The 22,657-nt window shown below is 40.6% G+C and overlaps 1 protein-coding gene across 24 annotated transcripts in view; it reads left to right on the top strand.

Annotated features, from left to right (window-relative positions):
• SEC31A (SEC31 homolog A, COPII component) overlaps positions 1 to 22,657 on the top strand; it is a 54,226-nt gene that overhangs the window by 16,263 nt on the left and 15,306 nt on the right. For all 24 annotated transcript variants that reach the window (XM_083176139.1, XM_083176120.1, XM_083176129.1 and 21 more), the window contains exons 3-17: positions 4,769 to 4,892; positions 5,946 to 6,144; positions 7,754 to 7,849; positions 11,456 to 11,596; positions 11,702 to 11,844; positions 12,159 to 12,258; positions 13,616 to 13,777; positions 14,051 to 14,203; positions 14,786 to 15,022; positions 15,604 to 15,678; positions 16,959 to 16,997; positions 18,106 to 18,183; positions 18,461 to 18,536; positions 20,354 to 20,532; positions 21,912 to 22,038. In XM_083176139.1, the coding sequence (XP_083032265.1) occupies positions 4,769 to 4,892; positions 5,946 to 6,144; positions 7,754 to 7,849; positions 11,456 to 11,596; positions 11,702 to 11,844; positions 12,159 to 12,258; positions 13,616 to 13,777; positions 14,051 to 14,203; positions 14,786 to 15,022; positions 15,604 to 15,678; positions 16,959 to 16,997; positions 18,106 to 18,183; positions 18,461 to 18,536; positions 20,354 to 20,532; positions 21,912 to 22,038 (1,929 nt within the window). The remainder of the gene's footprint in view (positions 1 to 4,768; positions 4,893 to 5,945; positions 6,145 to 7,753; positions 7,850 to 11,455; positions 11,597 to 11,701; positions 11,845 to 12,158; positions 12,259 to 13,615; positions 13,778 to 14,050; positions 14,204 to 14,785; positions 15,023 to 15,603; positions 15,679 to 16,958; positions 16,998 to 18,105; positions 18,184 to 18,460; positions 18,537 to 20,353; positions 20,533 to 21,911; positions 22,039 to 22,657) is intronic.

Raw genomic sequence — 22,657 nt, 5'->3', positions numbered from 1 at the left:
TTCCTCTGCCTCCTCTCAATGCTGGAGATCATGCGCTCAAGAAGGCAATCACCTCCACATATGGTGGAGCTGCCCAATTATTCAGCCCTTTTGGCTAGAAACCCATGAACTAATCAAAGAGATCCTAAACATTTCTATGCCCTCCTCCCCATCTTTCTCCCTGTTGATGAGACCAGTCCTGCACATCCAACCTGCTTCACAAAAGTTAATTCACCATATCCAATACAGCTAAGTGTCTAATAGCCAAAAATTGGAAGAGCCTTTTCCCGCCTTCCAAACCTATCTTGATCAATGCTATCTGGTCCACTTACAAAATTGAGAAGATCAGAATTCTTAAACGATTCCACTCCCTCCTTCATAAAAACTTGGTCCCCGTGGACCTCCCATTTTCAAACCGAGGCCCCCTTGACGCATATCTAACTACTGATTTTGTATCACCCCAACCCCTCATTTAAAATTGCCTACCCTCCCAGCCGCGCCGCCCCCCACCCACCCACCCTTCTCCCCTATCAAGAGTCTGTTTCACAGTTTCAAAGATCCACCTCTTCTATCTTTATCCCCATCCCTTCCCCCTAGGCCCTCTCGCTCCTACCTCTTGCCCACTCCACACCCTCTGAACTCCTACTCCTTTCCTTCCGTTCATTATGTACCATCCTAGTCCATTTATATTTTGCTGTAGCTACACTATAGCTCTATCGAGATGATATCTGGACCTTTCTTCAAAAACCAAAACGTACTCAATTTGTATGTACCAAGTTAAATGTTTTATTGTTTTTTTCTGTACTGAATATTTGATGTGAAAAACTCAATAAAAATTTATTTTCAAAAAAAAAAAACACCACTGTCTCCCCTGGCTCCAGGCAGCGATGCTGAACTGTCAATCAGCCGCTGCCTGGCCCTGCACCCTGGCTCCCCGTCCCTACATGCTGCAACCCGGATTGTCATAAGCCGGCGCCGCAGGCTGTAATGTAACAGCCGGGGGGGCGGGGTGAGCCGGGGGCGCGGCGGAGGGGAGGGAGCCGGGCAGCGCTAAAGCTGCCTGAGTTCAGTGATGAACTCAGCAGCACTGCCGGGTGCTAATCACTGGCAATCCCTAGAATTTTCCGGGCTTGCCAGCCTGGGCATTAAGGCATTGCCTGGAAAATTCTCGGGATTGCCAGTGAAGGGGTTAAAGGATAAATGATGTTACATTTTATTATATATCTTGTATTCCACCCAGCTCGCTCTCCACATGGCCCCATCACTGAGGAGGTCGCCGGGCACACACATTGTTTAGTCTGTACCTACTGGGTACAGACTAAACGATGTGTGTGTCTGGCGACCTCTACAAGCTGTAATAAAGTGCCTGTTGTCAGTGGCTGCTTAATATTGATGGTTGATAATGTTTCTGCTTTACAGTCTCCATATTATAATAGAGCAGGGTTCTCAAACTATTCTGCTCTGGGACTTTGAAAATTATTACAGGACCCCAGCAGAATGGCTGCCGCATGTGTGGTCAGCAGACCGCACATGCACAGTAGCATTGCAAAAGCACAAAACAAGTGAAGTGACAACTAATGCGACAGGGAGGCAGTGGGTAATGTGGGATGGAGGAGGGTGACATAGTAAGACAAAATGGAGAGGAAGAGGGTGATTTCCCTGTTTGCCTCCAAATTTCACACTGGGCAAGATGCATCAAAGGAAAAAATGCGGCCAAACCTCCGAAAATGCAGTTTTCTGAGATTTATCCACAGCTCCCATATGCACCAAACCCGGAATGCGGTACATTCCGTGGCTTGGATGCGGTGGGCAACACCATTTTAAAATTAGCTTTGCCCATAGAAGCCTATGGGCTTTTTTCGCAATTTCTGAACCAGAACCCTCCCAGCATCCCCTGCGAGACGCTCAAAATCACAGAAGCCCTATCAATGCAAAAGGCACCGCAAGAATCTTTCAATGCTTGCCGCGATCCTCTGCTTGCATACTGGCCTTTAATAACGCTGTATGCATGAATAATTTTGCAAAGAATGGCTCTTATAGTAAGAGCCATCCTTTGCAAAATTCTTCATGCATACAGTGTTATTAACCCCTTCCCGACATTTGACGTACATTTACGTCATGGCCGGGATGTACTTCCCGACGCATGGCATAAATGTACGTCATGACTTTAAACTGTCACCGCGTCTATAGACGCGGTGACAGAGGGACGATGGCTGCTGTCCCTGACAGCAGACATCTTCCCTCGTAGCCCAGGGGGGGGCAGCGATGCCCCCCCCCCCATCGGCGATCGCTGCGATTGGCTGTTCAAATGTGAACAGCCAATTGCAGCGTTTTCTGTGTTCTGTGTATAATTTTGTCTCTGCTGCCCCCTAGTGTCCAAAAAAATTAAAAGGAGGTTGAAATAATGATGGTAAAATAAAGTACACATATGGTCTTTGTTAGTTATTAACTATTTTGAGTGGTATGATTATTTGTCTCACAAGCAGAAAATTTAACATTTTGCAAATTGCAAAATGTTCAATTTTTTTACGACATTTTGGTATTTTTCACAAAAAAAAAACAGACTGTATCTACCACTAACTTAAAGTACAATGTGTCACGAGAAAACAATCTCAAAATCACTGGGATAAGTAAAAGCAATAAAAAGTTATCCCCACATAAAGTGATACATGTCAGATTTGTAAAAAAGGGCTCTGTCAGGAAGGCAAAAACAGGCTGCGGCGGTAAGGGGTTAAAGGCCGGTATGCAAGCAGAGGCTCGCAGCAAGCATTTAAATATTCTTGCGGTGCTTGTTGCATCATACTCACTGTGTGCTCACACACATCCACAGGCAAATACCATAGTCTGTGCTCAGTGCTTTCCTTGTGCTCTCTCATGCTCCCCTGCTGCTGCTTCCCAGAACAACCCCACCTGGTGTCTGCATATGACCACTCCCCCATTCTGCACTCACTTACATGAAGTTACTCATAGACTCAAAGTGTCTTTACTGAGAGCCGCTCCCCTGAGTCTGACTGCAGTGTACATATATTATCTATAAGTTTCCTTCATCTCATAAGCCCTAGGATCCGGGAGTGCCCTCATTGCCAACTGTGTGCCCCCTGTGGGTGTCTTCATGTAGATAAGGGAGCCAGGAGTGCAGCCTCCTGGTGGCACTGGCAGCAGCAGTGGCTGTTGGGCAGCAAACAAGAGAGCACTGGGGTTGGGGCGAAGCTGCCTGTGACACCTCACATAAGCCAGTGATCCAAGGAGTCTGAAGTAACATACATCAGATTGCTGGCTGAAAGTCATTAGCCTGATGGTCAGACCCCATGCTGAGATGGTTGCGACCCACACTTTGAGAACCACTATAATATAGTAATATAGTAAGTTTATTTTATCTACATAGCAATAGTTTACCATGCAAGGAAAAAGTTGTAGCTTCCTTTTCCTCCTGGAGCTATTAAATTACAACTCTTTTTCCTTACATGCTAAACCTGTGGCTAACATGCATTAATCCAGATTTTCTGGGATAAGTATCTGGAGCTATGGGCGGACATGTTTGTGGCTCCCGCAATAAAGGCGCTAGCCATAGATTTCTGTTTGTATTAGTCTCCTTTAGGTTTGAAGAGAAAATCTGCTTTGAGTGCAGGCTGTCGGCTACAATTGAATAGCCCTGGCAACAGCTTTAGCCACAACATTAGCCTGCGGTTAATTACCATGGCTAATTGAATCCAACCGCAAGTGTCCCTCGTGCCATACAGGGAAAATTACAGAAATACACATACTGTAGTCCATGCAAGATATAGATGTTAAAATAGACAGTGCAAAAAAAGGTTATTACTATTTTTCCCTTTAATTTCTACACAAGTGATTGTGGACACTATAAAAATATCTCAGTGGAAGTCATTTCACAAGGTTCAGCTGCAGTAATGTCAGTTCCTGTTTCTTGAACAGGCCACTTCAGAGCATGATGAATGCTGGGAAATTACTACCTCTTCTTCCTACTGTTGTGCCTATATAGAGTGAAGTGAATGTGTGTCTGATTAAATAATACTATAGGGCTTTGTGATGTTGCATGTGTGGCCAATCTTACATAGAAAGTGTTTTTTTTTGTGGCTAATTATCGTATACACTCGAGTATAAATCGACCCGAATATAAGCCGAGGCACCTAATTTTACAACAAAAAACTGGGAAAACTTATTGACTCAAGTGGGACCTTCACTCGAGTATAAGCCGAGGGGGCTTTTTTAGCATAAACAATGTTCTGAAAAAGTAGGCTTATACTCGAGTATATATGGTATACCCCTTTTTCTACCAAAATGCCAGATCTAACCTATGTCACAGCCTGGTCCGACCCCAGTCACACTACAGGCTAAACCCGGCATATTGATGACCCCTTTCGCATTGCACTCATGTGCAGTCTTTCTGTTCTGTTTGCACTTGGAATTGATATTATCTCCAAGAATCAGAGATCCGGTTCTCTCTGTACTCTGATGGTTTTTAAGGGACCTTTCCACCAGGCCTATGCAATAACCCTAATCATTGAAGCAGTGGAAAAGGGGTATAATATATGATATAATCATCTGCCCTTATGCATGGGTGTCCTTAATGGATGAGGTTGTACAGCTCTGCATTATGGAATCAATTCAGTTAGCTGCGATATGCAACACTTATGGTAGCATCTAACTCAAAGATTATTGTTCACAGCCCCATAAATCTGCATACAACAGTCCCCGTGTTCAGGATGAAATGAAATCATTACATTGCACTTGACCTCTAACAGTCTTTCACATTTGTATTTCTTGCCAGGTACATCTGCCCAACAGCTAGATGCCACATTCAGCACAAGTGCCTCCTTGGAGATCTTTGAACTAGATTGGGATGATCCCTCACTGGATATGAAATCATGTGCTACATATGAATCCTCTCACAGGTAGTTTATGTAATAGCAGATAAAGCACAGCGCTTATAATGAATGCATGCAAATACAGAGTATCAATAATCAGTAGATCAAGTAATAGTAATTAAAAATACAAAATAAATATAATGATAAAAAACACACAGTGCAGCCTCACACCAGAGGTAAAGCGCCACTGCCTCAGGCCATGTACATATATTAGAAATCAAGGTGAGATGGTGCTGTGTGTTGCATCATAAACCAAAAAAGAGAAGGGAATATTATAATTCACAGACATACATAAATGCAATGCTATGGCAATGTGTTACATGGAAAACAGCCTAAATATAATACACAGATATAGTATGTACATATATATAATTCATTGTTTGAGCTGTTTGGTTCTCCTGTCACACATGAAGTGCTGCACATCAAATATGATGCTGTAATGTGTGACACGGTTTACTTACATTAGCCATGCAATGATAAATCGCATCATCATATGGAGGATCTTATAGTGTGCATACAGACACGATTTTGAATTTTGAACCTTCAATAGCTAATGTCGATTAGCATTCACACTGGTTTATACAAGGAGCACTTGAGGAAAATAATTTAAGGGCATTAAACATGGCCAGTGTTGCTGTGTCTGTGTGTGAAGTCAGTTTTTAGGTAAGTGTCTCTTCTTAGCTACTAATTTAAAGCCCCATACAAACTAGGCGATATTGTTCGCAATACCGCTCAGAAAGGGCAATATTGTGGACTATATCGCCTAGTGTGTACAGTCCCTGCCGTTAACGATGCGCACTCCGTGCGTCATTAATGACTCACTCCCTCGTCCAGCATGTCCGGACGTGGGAGGTCTTCGTTAACAACGGTCAATGCGGCAGCACGGCCGTTGTTCCTCCCACCGCCCCCTGCCGTCACTCACGTCGGAGCAGGCATCGCCAAACATGTATGGGGCTTTAGGTAGCAATGCTGTTTTATCTTGAAAAGCAACTCATTTTAACATCTTATATCCTTGTAAATATGCACAAACTAATTTAAAAAAAGTCTTGATTTGTTGTTGCTCCTGTGACTTGATTTCAGGTACCATAAGCTAATTTGGGGGCCACACAGAATGGGCTCGGACAATAGTGTTTCAGGCGTTTTAATAGCTGGAGGCGAAAATGGAAATGTAATTCTTTATGACCAAGCCAAAATTTTGGCTGGGGATAGTGATGTAGTGATCACTCAACAGGATAAACATACTGGACCAGTAAGAGCTTTGGATGTCAACACATTTCAGGTTAGATATGTTGCTTTTTATATTATATATTTTTTTTAACCATAATGGGTAAAGCAATAAAAAACATTGCTGTGTTTTTATTTCTTTCTCCAAGCCACGACCTTATATGTAACAGTTACTGTCATATAATAACACAGTTTATTTCCCTATTGCCTTGGTTTCTTTACCTTTAGTATGTGTAATCTAGGGGGTTCTTCATGATTATTCAGGGGTACTTAAATCTTTTAAATAACCTTAAATGTAGTAGTAAATAATACAACTCATACAAAACTAATTAGGTTCATTTAAGCCATTTAAATTGCATTGATTGTGTATAAATTTACATAAACATTGCGGTGCATCCACGATGAACACCGCAGTTTGTGCTCAGCGATCTCTGCAGAGATTGTTTATAGGCAAAGCCCCGTGATCTAGCAGGAAAGACAGTGCAAGCACTGTATTTCCCTGTGGGCGATAGCAACGCGTGGGACTGTGCTTTACCGTCACCAAGGGCTATACACACAGAGCGATCAGTGCTCGATTTCTAAGCAGTCTAGTCAGATCGCTTAGAAATGGATGAAAATTTCCCAATGTGTATGCCACTGTATCACCATGCACATTTTAAGGAGTACTTGGTAAATATTTATAAACGCATGGGGGTTCATAGCCGGTATTTAGATCCCTGAACTATAATGGTGAATAAGTACCATTTAAACATGCCTTGAATACATTCTCTCATTTGGTCAGCAGTGCTAGAAAGACATTATACCATACTGCAAAAGTGATGCTATTATCGCTAAATGTCATGATTGGGATACTAGAAGTATTTTGAACTGGGTGTTGCATATTACGTAATACTCACTCACTATGCAGGAGTACACCAACGCTTAGAAAGAATTATATATTTGAACATGCCTCAGCATGCAGGTGACTGGAGTTCTATTCACCACTTTAGGCGGTATTTGGGCGGTATTCAATGCCGCCGGTGAAGGGGTTTGTGCAGCAAGGATGGCTTGTTTTTGGGGAAAGTTCACTGAAAACAAGCCATCCTCACCGTCAAACCCCCTCGCCAGCTGCTCGCTATATTCAATGTTCCAGGGAAATCTTTTTCTTCAGAGGATGGCTAGGATTCTCCTAAACGGCAAGGTTCACCAAAAATGCAGCAAGCCCGCTGCACCGTTTTCACCTCACTGAAAAGAACCAGCGCGGTGGAAAAGGCGAGTGAATGGTGGGAGCCAGTTGATTATTGACGGCAAGCTATGACAGCGAGCTATCGGTACTGCTCACCGTCATAGCTCACCTTAAGGGCATTGAATATACCCCTATATCTTGAATTCTGGCTGCAGCCAGGATTGTGCAACAGGGGCAACTTTCTAGGTAGCAAAAATGAAGAGGGTGCACAAAAAGTTACATTTTAGGCTACTTTGAATAAAGTTGAGGGCAAAGGAGATCCGTTTTCTCTCTTATGCTAGTACTGATGTTTCTAGTTAGTGCTGTAGCTGATTCTGGCAAACACCCCCTCCTTCTTTTTACAGGCTTTTTCATTTTTTTGTTGCCTTACATAGCGCTTTGATTTATGGATCATATTTGTTGATTAGATAACCATTCATTCCTGTTTTCCTATTTGTAGTCAAATCTTGTCGCTTCTGGTGCTAATGAGTCTGAAATTTACATCTGGGATTTGAATAACTTTGCTGTTCCCATGACACCCGGTGCTAAATCTCAGGTAAGAGACATTGTTTATATGTTTGTTTGGTCTTATTACCATTAAGGAGTGACGTTCTATATTTAAGTTTATGTTCCCATAAGTATTTACCACACCAGAGACATGTTGTGGAAATACCACAGACCTTTTTAAACTAATTACAAATAGCATCAATAGGAATCGTTTTCATTGTTCACTGACAGTATATTTACATAATTAGTTCTCAGTACACAAACATAATGCACATTTGGTAAATCTTGTCCTGGGGATGTTGGGCCTCATTGAATTTTGTTAGCGAAGCAAAAAAGCATGCAAATGGGCAAAACAATGTTGCACTACAGGTGGGGCATATGTAATGTGCAGAGAGAGATTCGGGTGGGTTGTGTTCAAACTGAATTGTAAATTGAATTGTAAACATAAAGCTGTCTAACATCTGTGGGCTGCATGCAAAAGCAGCTAGTATTTACCCAGAAGAGAAACAATATAAATGTATTTGCATAGCAACATGTTTTGTCCCAGACAGAAATTGCTTTTTTGCTCTCCCGAATCTGGCCCTCTTTGCAGAATATGTAGCCAGGTTCCTTGTCAGATTGCTCTAGTGGTTTGCTGAATAGCCTCTTGTATGTTGACATCAATATTTTCTTAACAAAGACTCCTTTATTGTACATCTTTTTTTCTGGGCTTAATTATCCTCAACTGGATGCTTTTGTAGGATTTAACAGATTCAGTCTCTTTTACCTATTTGAGACCACTTTGACTTTACACTTTAGTGCCAGCATTTCCTTTTCTTTTCCTTAATCAAAAAATATATATACAGGTTGAGTATCACTTATCTGAAATGCTCGGGACGACGAGCATTTCGGATAAGGGATTTTTATGGTTTTTGGATATTTTTTTTTTAACATACTTACCTGGCCCCCCGTGCGTTCCAGGGCATCCCCCAGCATGCACGGCGGCCTTCAGGATCTTCTTCAGCAGTCCCAGGGGTGCATTGCATGAGTTTGCAGGCGCGCCAGTGACGTCACCAGCGCACTCGCGCAATGCACCCCTGGGACCGGAGATACTGCATAAGAGGATCCCGAAGCCGCTGTGGATGCCGGAGGACGTGATAAGTATCAAAAAATGGGCAGGGGGAAAAAGCTACAAAACAAAAAAACAATTATTCTGATAAAACACGGCTTTTGGAATATTTTGGTTTTTGGATATTCAGATACAGGATACTCAACCTGTTTATATATTTATTTATAAATGTGTGTGTGTATGTGTAATATATATATATATATATATATATATATATAAATTGTGGGGGGCTCTGCACTCACTAAATTAACTGATATTAATAAATAGTGGAGATTTAGTTCAGTTTTAAATTAGTCTTATTGTGGTCACATTCTCTAATGCACCCTGTTTTAACCTATACTTCATAGCTCATGTTGACCATTTCCCTAGATCATGGGTCCTCAAACTGCGGCCCTCCAGATGTTGTGAAACTACAAATCCCAGCATGCCTTGCCACAGTTTTAACACTCCCTTATAGCAAAACTGTGGCAAGGCATGCTGGGATTTGTAGTTTCACAACATCTGGAGGGCCGCAGTTTGAGCAATAGTGTTAGGATCTGCAGAAAAGTAGGGTCCCTTGAAGGGGGCTGCAGGCTTAAATGCATTGATCAATTCATGAACTAAATCTCCACTTTTTATTAATATCAGTTAATTTAGTGAGTGCAGAGCCCCCTGCAAATTCTTTTTAAACAATGTGGTCACAAGCCATAGGGCACCCCAAAACTACGAAAGGTGAGTGTCAATGTTTAGTAGTGTACAATATATATATATATATATATATATATATATATATATATATATATATACATACATACAGACAGACAGACAGACAGACAGACACACACACACGTATTAGGGAGATTTTAGAATAATTTTTTTAAATAAAAAATCACATGTACATAAGTAATCACAGCCTTTGCTCAATACTTTGCTGATGTACCTTTCACAGCAATTACAGCCTCAAGTCTTTCTGAATATGATTACACAAGCTTAGTACACCTATATTTGGGCAGTTTGGCCCATTCCTCTTTGCAGCACCTCTCAAGCTCCATCAGGAGCGCACATACCCACGGTAATCCAAAACTAGGTTTCTTCAGCTCGATAAACCCCATACCCAATTGAGTTTATTCTAGTAATTTAAAAACCTAACCACTATTCTCCATCGTAAAATATAGTAATGTACAATTGTCTAAAAAGGTTGAAATCAGCAATTACGATAATAGGTTACATAAAATAAACAACTTTGTACCTTTTATTTAGTTGTTAGTGGAATGAAAGACAGTAGTATATATAATAGTATTCAGGACTGCCATCAGAAATTGTGGGGCCTGGAACTGACAAAATAAGCAGGGCCCCTCTTTTCTTTCTCGCACACCTAGAATGCCTGGTGAGACCTGTGTCTGCAGCACTGGCTGCACTGCTCAACCTCTACATTGCCTCAAGGGAAATGTGAACTTTGTTTATGACAAATTATACTTTATAAACTCCAGCCCTTGGCCTCCTTTCTGTCTGGCCCGGGACTGGAGTCCCCGCAGTCCCCCTGATGGCTGCCCTGGTAGTATTCATTTTTGTTGCATTGCTCAGGGCTGTGGAGTCGGAGTCGAGGAGTCGGAGTCTGAGGAAATTTCGAGTACCTGGAGTCAGAGTCGGCAAACAATGCTCTGACTCCGAAAATTATAATTAATGACTTCTCTACTGTAAGAATAAAGACCATTGCATGCAGTACCTCACGTAACCGCAAAACGAACACGTTAAGTGACCGTGAAAAAAGCATGCTTTTCATGTGCTTCACTATATGGCACGCAACGCACAATTCGTAACACCAATACTTATAAATGTATTCTCCCTTGTAGTTTACAACTTATTTCCAACGTTCCATAAGGTTTTCAATACCTCGTTGGTAGAAATCACCTGGTGAACTCGAAATCACCTGGTGAACTCGAAAAAATTCATTCAACCAAGCTCTCCCACCATACGCACAACATCTTTTTAAGCGGATGAAGATTTTGTTTCATGCGCGGGGTCGTTTGTTTACCTTGGCTAAGCCATTCCTTACGCTGGTTCATATTGATGTACAGGCACCATTTTTCGTCGCCAGTAACGATTCGGTAAAGAAATCGTACCTTGTGTCCATGAATTGAACGATGACGAGCAAGCAAACCAGCGGAGATTGTGGCTCGTTGATTTTTGTTGTCGTCACAAAGCATGCGGAACTCATGCTCCACACTTCTGAACCTTTCCTATTAAGTGAATATTCTTCTCTGTAGCTAAAACCTGCATGCCTGCTTGTCTGTATGAGGGTAGACATGTGTACATGTTTCTGGAAGAAACTGTCTATCCTAGGTTTTTAAGTGTGGTGCAAGGAATGTATCAAATACATTTGCATATTAATACAGAGGAGTCGAGGAGTCGGGGTCAGAAGTACGAGGAGTCGGAGTCGGGTCGGAACATTTATCTACCGACTCCACAGCCCTTGCATTGCTGTCGATAATAGTGTCCGCTCTACTATCTGCACCCTGTGTTGTGGAATAGTTTATTAAGCTAACTAGGTGTATCTATCTGTTTTAGCCTCTAGAAGACATCAGCTGTATTGCATGGAACAGGCAAGTTCAACACATCCTGGCTTCCACTAGCCCAAGTGGTCGGGCCACTGTATGGGACCTCCGGAAAAATGAGCCAATTCTAAAAGTCAGCGACCACAGCAACAGGGTACATTGAAGAACTAAACCTGTGATTAACTTTCTTGGTGAAAAAGTAGTTTTTGTTTTTGTAAATTGAAACTCCAAATCAAATTTTACTCTCTGCTTGGAACAGATGCATTGTTCTGGAATGGCTTGGCACCCTGATGTTGCTACCCAAATGGTCTTATCTTCAGAGGATGACCGGCTCCCTGTAATACAAATGTGGGATCTTCGTTTTGCATCTTCTCCGCTACGTGTTATGGAAAATCATACAAGGTATAAGTGATTGTCTTTTTTTTTTTCTCGAAATCTTCAAATCTTTCTTTATTTGCGTCTTTAGTCATTCAAATCTAAAATAGAGGGGAAGTTCTTTTTTTTTTCCATGTTATAAAACTTAAAATCTAGTTTTCTTGACAGAAATTACAGACAAATGCCCAATTAGTCCACATTAATCCATGGAATGTTTTTTTTTTAATTAAAAATGGTTGTAAAAAAAACCAGCACTGCTGCCTGAGAGCCCTGTTTTTATACAAATATTTGATTGTTCTCAATGACTATATTGGTTTCTTAATGATATACTTTCTACTCAGGGGTATTTTGGCTATTGCTTGGAGTGCTGCCGATCCAGAATTGCTGCTGAGCTCTGGAAAGGATTCAAAAATACTGTGCTCAAATCCAAACACTGGAGAGGTGAGTCCCACGCGGACAGTGGCTTGTTGTTCCTCCTAGCTTTTGTTTTTTTTACTTTATTTTGTTATCTCATATATATTTATATTAATCTCATACACACACACACACATATATATATATATATATATATATATATATAGGGAGATGTTCAGCCTGGCACTCCGCTATCAATGACAACTGCCTCGGGTGCCTCCAGGTAGATAGGTATAGCAAGTAATCCAAGCAGGCAGTGGCACTGGTGAAACTTTTTTCACCAAGTCCTACGGAGTGCCACTGCCTGCTTGGATTACTTGCTATATATATATATATATATATATATAAAACAGTATTCAGACATAGGGCCTATTTAGCAGGATTGCAAATGCAATGCAATCTAGTCGAGTGTTACAGCCCAGGATAGCATTCTTACAAGTAATCCTATTGCTGAGATGTATCTCCCTGCAGACCCGGGTACAGGGAAGCCCGTGCCTGCCGTCTGCGCATGTGCATGTGTCCTCCTTTACCAGCAGTGTAGTCTGTAACCCATGGTCTACCGCCATCTCAGAATGGTGGTAACCCACGGATCTGATGCGATGCTGCTCGATATTGATACAGCGGGCAGCATTGCATCCACCACAGAAACCAATGGGAGAAGCAGCTGGTGGTGGGACAGGAGGGATTGCAGCAGGGACCGGAGATTCCTGTTGCGGTCACTCTTGATACATTTGGGGAATATTATATGATAAATGGACCCCATAGTCTAATTTGAGTAGAATATGTAGCAGTCATTTTGCAGCACCATTTATCAGATCCTATTATTGTGCTTTGGACTTTGCCTGCTCAGTGTAAGCAGATTTAATTTCCTTATCTTCCAAAACCCATCTGTCTATCTGTTTGCGCTCTAGCAAATGCAGCATGGTGCAGCAGGTGCAATGTCAGGGGTTTCATAGGGCAGACAGTTCTAAAATGAAATGTTTTACATTTTGATCAGTGCATTTACTAAGTGTATTTGTAGTTTTATTAGTTGTGATGGGGGAGGGGCTGGCATCTACAAGGATGTTAGTTGTGAATATTACTGGGTAAACAAGGATTTTTTATATTGACCATGATATTTAGGTTATTTGCTAAAAAAAAAAAATCTTTATATTTCGTGGTTTCACCTGTCATCATAAATTCTTATGTACATTCTGCATAAATAAATGCTCTTACACTTAAGTGAACACTTACTGGAAAATGAGGTGCATGCAGTCACATTGTGTATGTTCTTTTCCTTTAAGTTTTAGATTGTAAGTTCACTGCTCGGAACATTACCTGAAATATTCTACCATCAATTCATATGTGTATGACCAAGGCTAACCTTAATGCTTTGTTTTTCTAGGTATTATATGAGCTGCCAACAAACACTCAGTGGTGCTTTGATATCCAGTGGTGTCCTCGGAACCCAGCTGTACTCTCCACTGCTTCTTTTGATGGACGCATTAGCATTTACTCCATCATGGGAGGGAGTACTGACAACCTCAGTCAGAAACAGGCAGATAAGGTAAATGGCATTTCATGCTCCTAACTAGCATGGTACCTAGATGAGAAATTCTTCTTTATTATGGGGACACTGCTGCCATGTGGGTTTGTTGAAGTCGCAGGATCTGGGTACTTGAACGGTTGCCTTTATCACTTCTTTTTAGTAGCAATATGACTTTCTATATGCCAGCATTTTTTTATAGCGATATAATGTTTAAAAAAAAAAAAAGGATTGATATTTCTTGTCTGTACATTAAAATGATATTGCTGTATTTAAAAGTTATTTGCTCTGCAGCTGTCTTCATCTTTTGGGAATATGGACCCATTTGGCACAGGACAACCTCTTCCTCCTTTACAGCTCCCTCAACAGTCCACACAGCAGAGTACGGTTATTCCTTTGAAAAAACCTCCAAAGTGGCTGCGCCGGCCTGTTGGCGCCTCGTTTTCTGTAAGTGAGGATCAACTTTAAATATTAACTTTAACAGATCAATATATGAACAAGCCAGAATGCTTTCTGCGTTCTTGTTCAAGTTCTCCATCTACTGTATATGTACGTTGTACTTAGTTTAGATGTAGTATGACAGTCTCATCACTAGAGGGCCCAGCCCTATGCAAAATAAAACTTTTATACTGGCCTATAACAGTATTCTGTGAATTTTAAATCTATCCATTGTAAACTCATTGGGTGATGGGAATTTCTAACCTCTCTGTGATTCGCTTACACATTCCGTGTCCTATCTACTATGTTTAAGTTCTGTACAATTACTGGGGAGAAATATCCAATGCCTATGTTTTTTTTAGTTGATGTATAGAATTTTTTTTACAATATTGTCCCCTAACTAAAGCTGGTGGCCTTCTACATCCAGGGGATTTCCCAGGGCTCTGCCAGCTATGTAATATTTGGGTTTTATTCATTCCATATATCCTACTTAAATAAATGTTTAGCTATAAACCAAACACAACATTTATATTTTTTGCTTTTTTAAGAACATCATGTATATGCTCTAATATTTTTTTTCTGCACACACAGTTTGGAGGGAAGTTGGTCACTTTTGAGGCAGAGAAGACTCAACCAACACAACAGCATCAACAAGCCCCCCAGCACTTCCATGTGTATATCAGTCAGGTGGTCACAGAGGCAGAGTTCCTGAACCGCTCTAACAAACTGCAGGATGTGGTGGGCACAGGGGCATTCTTAGAATACTGCCAGAAGAAAATCGATGATGCCAAGAGTGACTTTGAGAAAAATGTGTGGTCCTTCCTAAAGGTTAGCTTCCTGTTCCCAGCTTTATGCCTTGCCTCCAACTTTCCATTTATGTGCTGATGTTGGTGGGCACGGACACCACTGGTTACTGATGCTTTTTATTTTAAAGTGTAATAATGAAATGATTCTGTATTTTGAAACACCTGAATAACAGTTTTCAGAGTACACAACCAAATCATCCGACGAGTGCATACACCCGGAGTGATGGCGCAATGTGCAATCCCGTGCTGCATTTAGCACCATGGCATCGTACACAATATTTTCTAGTAGGCTGTGCAGTATAGACTGACAGAAAATGGCCCATGCAACCCAAAGAAGCGCACAGTCGGGTGTACACATTGTACGTTGGGGCCGTTATGTCGCTCCGGATTGACAAAAACAACATACAGTATCTTATCAACATTATCCATATGTGTACCCACCCTAATAGGTATATCCTTCATTCCATGAGAATGCCAAAGCACAGTGGTTTACCAAGACAAGCGTCTTGAAGTGTTAACAATCCAGTATTATTGCAGTACAAGAAATTAAAAAATGTCAAAAGTTTAATATTTCCTACACCGTCTTGTTTTTATTATTCATAGGTAAATTTTGAAGATGATTCTCGTGGCAAGTATCTGGAGCTCTTGGGATTCAGAAAGGAAGATCTTGGAGCAAAGGTAAGCTAAAAGTTTTTACTAGTAACTAACTAATGCATATATCGTTAGTGGTGTCACTCAAAATTACCAATTCAGTTTCAAAAAGGTTGGTCATTTTCTGTAATCGGATGTAGTAACCAGCATAGCTAAATCGTTGCTGCAAGGCTTCAGCTGCAGGTCAGACTTACCATTTTGTGAGAGTGACCACTTGATCTTGTCATTTCTACTCCCTAGTCTGCTGGTGAGGTCATGATCATTGGCCTTGCGTTCTTCATTTTTTCATGCCAGGTGACTTTAGCTTGCCCGATTTCATTTTTCTTATTGCATTTACTGTGCACTGTATGTTAAGCTCTTTGGCCAAATTCTCTTTCAGTGGGGAAATGCAGCTTCTATACTTTTGCCAAACTTTGTAGACCGAATTGTGTCTTCTGCCATTTGTAGTCTCATTTAGTAGCCCTTCAAAGCCTGAAGAAGAGTAACTTTTGATCAGTCGCTAACTTTAGGTGTGTTATATCAGAATTTTTTTATGGTTCATTGCCCTGTGTTCTGTCAGTGGGCCTGGACACAGAACACAGTGCTGATTTGTCTTTGGACCAGCAGTGATGTGTTAAAATGCTAAATGCACCTTCTGCCAATATCTGCGATCCGAGTGCTGCGTCGGATGACCATTGCACTAAGCGATCACCACAGACAAAAATGTTAATTCAGGCAAATTGGTTCAATTAATTTATTGTCATTTTCAAGCTTTTGGGAGCAAATGGATGGTATAATTTGTTCCCAGAAATTTACTGATTTTTTTGGAAAAATAAGGGCCTTAAACCAAGCGTGAGGCATGATACAAGCCACAATCTTAAATATGGCTCTGCGTTATAATGCCTGGGGAAATAGAAGGTGTTAAAATACTTAAAATGTAAAAATGCTTTTACATTGCTGTAATATGATTTGGTCTGTATTCAATATGGCCGGCGAGGGGGTTAAATGGTGGGGATCGACGAAAACAAGCAACCCTCGCCGTTTAACCCCCGCTCCGGCCACTCACCCTATTCAATGTTCTAGGGGAACCCTCGCTGTCAGATGAGGATTCTCCCAAACAGCAAGTCTCCCGGTTAATGCATGGAGGCCGCTACATTTAGCTACGAGCCTCGCTGTTGTAGCAGCCACACACGCCAACGCTGCATAAACCCAGTTAGGTGTAAACGGCGTGTGCAGCGTGTCAGTTGAATACTGACCGTGCCATTTGACTATAATAACATTTTGTAATCGCATATAATGGATGGCAATGTTTTCTTCACCTACTCCAGATTGCATCTGTTCTGAGCCACGAAGATGAAACAGATCCGGTAAGTTTTAAAGTTTCAAAAATACTTGCTGTCTTTATAGTTATAAATCTGTGACAGTACTTGCATGATTTGTCTCTCTGTATATTATGGAGAATATGTTGTTTTAAATGTAAATTATTTTTCTTTTGAAATACTTTTCCCTAAGTGCGTTTTGCTGTGTTTAGCTAAAAGTAGTTTGCCATCGCTTTTTGTTTAGTTTAATTTTTTTACTGAATTGTGATCAAGTGTTTATTCTTTGTTTATTAAATAACTTATTAGAAGTATTGGCATATTTATTTTCCCGTTTGATATAATCATAGTTTAAAACAAAATGCTGTTTGAACATTGTCAAAAGCCCACAATGTTTCTGCAAGGAAGTAAGGCAACACCATGTCATGCCTGTTATCAGTTATCATCACCAACCAGGATTGTGGCTAGTACAGATAAAGCAAAGCTAGTAATGAACAATGTTTGTGTGTGTAAATATTTATCTGATACATACAGAGTCATAGGACCTCCTCGTTGGAGTTGTTACAGTTTTTATTTTGTGTCCGCTAACCCATTATGATCTGATACTTGCAAAACTCTGTACTGCCATTCACTTTGCTTGCTTTTTTCTATAAATGAGAAATCCTATCATGCATAAAGTAATGTACAATGTAATGAGCTGGATGTAAGTGTCTGAGTTCAGCGGCCTTGCGGGTTGCCGGCCGATCGCTGACTTTTTTTTGTAAAGGGGCAATCATTTACAAGGCAAAACCATGCCTTGTAAACGAATGCCCCTTTAAAAAAAAATTCCTAGTTCGGCTGGCATCCCACACGGCCGCAGAACTCTATTACATCCGGCCCAATGTGAGCACAACTTTAAGTTAAAAACGTAATATTTGTTTCATATTTGAGAACAATTTGCAAACCAATATTTACTTTTTAAACTTCATATATTTTTAGTCTGTTTTATCAATACAATAAAAAAATAAACATTTTATTACTGGCTAAAACATGTCAGATTGAAAAGGCAGAGTGAAGTTTTGTCATCCCTGATTTCTGTCTTAACTTATCACCTTTTTTTTTTATCTTTATATCTTTTAAACTTTTATTTCCCTCATTTCTTAAACTAAATACATTAAAGGCCACAAAAGAATCAGACCAAACTCTAGAAAGTGATGAGGAAGAGGGTGAGCCTACAGACAAGCTGACCTTGGTGGAGGTACTTGATTTCTTTCCTCAATGCTCCTGCAATCTTTCCTATGGTTTTCTTGCTGTTCTATGGCTTTATTATCTTTGAGATTTATTAGCCACAATCAATAGCCAATAAATAATTTTAAGCTTGTAAATTTTTTTATATGCTTACTTAAATTATATTTTTATGGCTCTATAAATTAAGCTAATTTGCATTGCTACTTGGCTACTGCCTGTTTCTTTTAAGGTAAACCAATTGTGTACCATACTTTTACTAAATCCATTTTTTGTCTTTCTTACATTAGACTCTAAATGTGGATAAAACGGAGGATGGTGATGCTGTGCCGCCAGGTGAAACGTTTAATATATCAGTGAGCGGAGGTAAACATTAACAATTTGCTGTAATTTTTGGCTTAAATGGAAAATATTGGTGGCTTGGGCTTGCTGAGCTGTGCCCATTACCATTTACTGTGTATATGCTTAATTGTTTTTTTTTTATGTGCTCAAAATGTAAAACAACAAACGTTGCGGGTGATTCATTTGTTGTTAGACCCGGCTGCCACTAGATGGTACCAACGGAGTGGTTCAATTGTTGCTCCATTTCGGCATGAATGCAGCCAGGCGGACACACTTCAGCTCACAGCATTTGAGTGCCCAAACATGGACTTTAGATGGGTTTGGCCACTTTGCATGGCTAAACCCATTACTGAAGTGCTTGCACATCTAGCGGGGGTAACAGTTGAAAAGAACCGGTGGATGCCCATTACATTTGAGGTGCCCAAAAACTATTTAATCGCCCCCATTGACATGATATGGAAATAAATACTGGATGCACTGATAATTATTTAATACTCTTATAAATAGGTTGGTATTTGGATAGATAAAATTAGTCTCCCATGTTTGATAGCTGCCAAGCATGACCCAGTGTAAACTGTACCAATCACTAAGATTTTAGGGTATTGGACTTAACACATACATTGCCTGCCCTTCTGATTGACAAGCAGGAAGAAGTATATATATTTATGTATTACATTCAATATATTTTTCCATCTGTGTGTTTAATATGAATTATATCTATATATCACAATCTGCAAATAATTACTTGAATTCCTTTCCATCACCTCTGTTACTGACTTGTCCATACATCTCAGTGTTGTGCATTGTGCAGGAAGCCTCTGATTATATGATGTCAGAGGGGGGATTGAGGACTTTACAGTGCACAGTAGAGCAATCCAAACGGGTAGATCCTATTTCCCTGTTTCCCCAATAATAAGTCCTACCCTTATTTCTGGACAACGGTCGAAAATAAGCCCTAGCTAAATCCTGATTTTGCCCAGTCCCTGCACTAAACTTCCAGCTCCGACACCCCCCAGCATGAAATGGATGCTGCTGTTACGGTGGTAGCCCTGGTACCGCTGAAGCCTCTGCTGGCACCAGCGATCCCAGGGATGCATTGCGCATGTGACGTCACTGCGCACCTTAAGGATTGAGCGGCGTCTGTACACAGATGGCAGCGGAGTGACTGAGCGGCGGTGGTGGAAAGGCTGAGTGTCTGAAAAATGCAGAAGGAAAGGAAAGCGGCAGTTGTGCTTAAAGTATAAGGTGATTGAGGGGCATGATGTGGATATAAGCAGGACTGAGGGTCTAAAATAAGCCCTACCCCAAAAATAAGCCCTATGGTGTTTTTTGGTCTGAACAAAAATAAATAAGACAGTGTCTTATTATCGGGGAAACATGGTAGCTGCAAAGGGAGTGAGGTGCTGTTCGGGTGGCATTTAAACGCCAGCAACGGAACCCGTTTAACCCAATCTCGCACTCTTTGCTGGCCCGAACTCATTTAAAAGCGCTCTCAACCCTATGGAGGTGCGAGTACTTTTAGGCAAATTCCATATGCCGTAATGTGCGCTGGGTTGCCAAGGTAATCACATAATACAGCAGGAACTATGCTAAACTGATAATAATTCTTAGCATCCTGTAACAAACAATGACATTGGTAATTACCAAGCTCCTTCCTAAATCCTGCCACAGTGTCTAATTAATATGATTGCTGCTTTTAAAGTTCTGTTGCTTTCAATTGACGAATGGGAAAATGGGCTTCTGTTATTGGCACCCTATCCTTTATAAACAGAGCACTTGAATGGTCAGTTTGTGTTCTTTTATTACTACTTAATATCAGCTTATTTGCTCTGTGTTTGTAGATGTAGATGGACTTATTACCCAAGCCCTGCTGACTGGTAACTTTGAAAGTGCAGTTGATCTTTGTTTGCATGATAATCGCATGGCAGATGCGATAATTCTGGCTATTGCTGGTGGACCTGATTTACTGGATAGGACACAGAAAAAATATTTTGCTAAGACACAAAGCAAAATAACAAGGGTATGTATGTATGTATGTTTTTTTTTTTTTTTTTTTTAAACATAAAAACCTCATCAAATTATAGAATTAATAAATATTTTGCCTAAATAATTGGAATTGGTGCAATTAAGCAGTGGTGGACCATAATAGTAATTCTTGTGGTTCATAGCTGTAAGAATGTCCATATCTTCCCGATCCAAATGCAATAGTGTAACAAGAAAATGGTTGAAGCTTGCTGTATATTCCAGTTTGTTTAGAGATGTTTTTGCTGTTTAATGCAGAATGTTTGGAGTCTCAAACTGCATGGGGTGAGCTTGTTGCTGCTTTGTATGATCAGAGTGTAAAAAAAACCTGTAATCCACTGGACTGTAAAAACACTTCAGTGGGTTATTTCGCTCATGAGTACATGTGTCATTGGGCTTTTAACCCTTCAGAAAGATCATTTTAATCTGCTACTGTGGTGTTTGCCATTTTTCTGTCCATCTCATTAAAATAGTAATTAATTAAAAAAAGTAATAGAACCTTGTATTGGTTAATAGATATGTCTATACCTGTGATTACCAAACTGTGTGCCCAGGGTTGGTTGTCTTGGACCAAATAAAATTATTTATATTCATTGTAATAGGCAAAATCAGTGGTTGTGGCTTCCAATCATAAAATGTGTGGACAAACAGAAGTAAATCCTGCCCCTCACCACAAAAGAAACCCTGATGACATATAAACACAGTTTAATTTAATATTTGTTTCTGAATAAAAAACTTTGGGCCTATGATGCTCTATAGTGGCATGATTTAAAAAAAGTTTGGGAATCACTGGTCTTTACTATCTGGAAAGCTTAAATTGCTTACTGAGTGAATTTTTCCTGCCAGATAAACCTATATTGTATACGTCTATGTAGGAACCTCATCACATATTGAATTTTCCCCTTTTTGTTTAGGTGAAACGTGATAGAAAGGACACATGTAGTTTTGTTAGCATTTCCTATTTTTTTTTCATCACTGTTGATACCGTATCTCTGTAACTTTATGGCTGCCAATGACACGTCTGACTTTGCAAACACTTGAAGGTGATTAATTTGTTTCCCATGACCCACAGCAGCTATTAGTGTGGTAACATGGATTCTGTTTACAGCATGCTGAGGGGTAGAGAAGAAATCGGGAAAAGTCCAGGTTTTGAGTGCCGGTGCACTAACAAGGACTACAGCTAAACTGTTTTTTGGGGGGACTTGACAAGCATGGCAATTTTTATATAATGTTGTCCAATCTGTTTAGGTAGCGGATAAGGTGCAGTCATGTGCATAGAAACAATTGAATCACTTTCTGCAGACAGACTTTATGCTACTCCTGCTGTTTTACTGATTGTTTGTTCTTACACTAATGGGACATGTGTACGTGTCTTAGCTGATCACTGCTGTAGTAACCAAGAACTGGAGTGAGATTGTTCAGTCATGTGACCTGAAGAACTGGAGGGAGGCTCTGGCTGCAGTATTGACCTATGCAAGGCCTGAAGAATTTGCCTCTCTGTGCAGTATGTATTGATGTCTATATTTTGCTCACACTATTTGTTCTTAACCTAGTCATGTTTTATTGTTCATTGGTAAAAAAAATATTGGTTTTCCCTGAATATGTTTATTGCTAAAGCCCCGTACACACGGGGGAGATATATTGCTCAGCCATATATTGCTGAGCAATATATTGCTCAGTTTCTCCTGTTCATCAGCGACCAGAGCTGGTCGCTGATGAAAAAGAAACTGCCGGGGGGGCCCAGCAGTGGTAATCAGCTGGTCGCAGGAGCATGTTCCTGCGACCAGCGATCACTACAGGGGTAAAAACGGGAGCGCGCATCCGGCGATAAATCACCGGTGCACACTCCCATCGTGGGCAATATGGTCGCTTTGCGACCATATTTCCCGCGATGTTATACAAAATCGCCCCCGTGTGTACGCACCTTAAGTTTTCACATTAATAAACAAAGTAGAAAATAACACACACAAAAAAAAGTTAATAAGAGTCACAGACATAAACATAGCACATAAGGTAGAAGTGCAATAAAAGAGAATCCGCAACACAGGTGAACAATTTCATCAGCAATATAAAAAAAATTAGGTAGATAATAATAAAATGGAACAAAGAGTATAATACATAAA

This window comes from Crinia signifera, chromosome 1 (genome assembly GCF_055691185.1).
Source record: "Crinia signifera chromosome 1, ASM5569118v1, whole genome shotgun sequence".
NCBI classification, from domain to species: Eukaryota; Metazoa; Chordata; class Amphibia; order Anura; family Myobatrachidae; genus Crinia; species Crinia signifera.
Note: the sequence above shows the minus strand (reverse complement) of the source record. Positions and strands in the feature narration are given on the sequence as shown.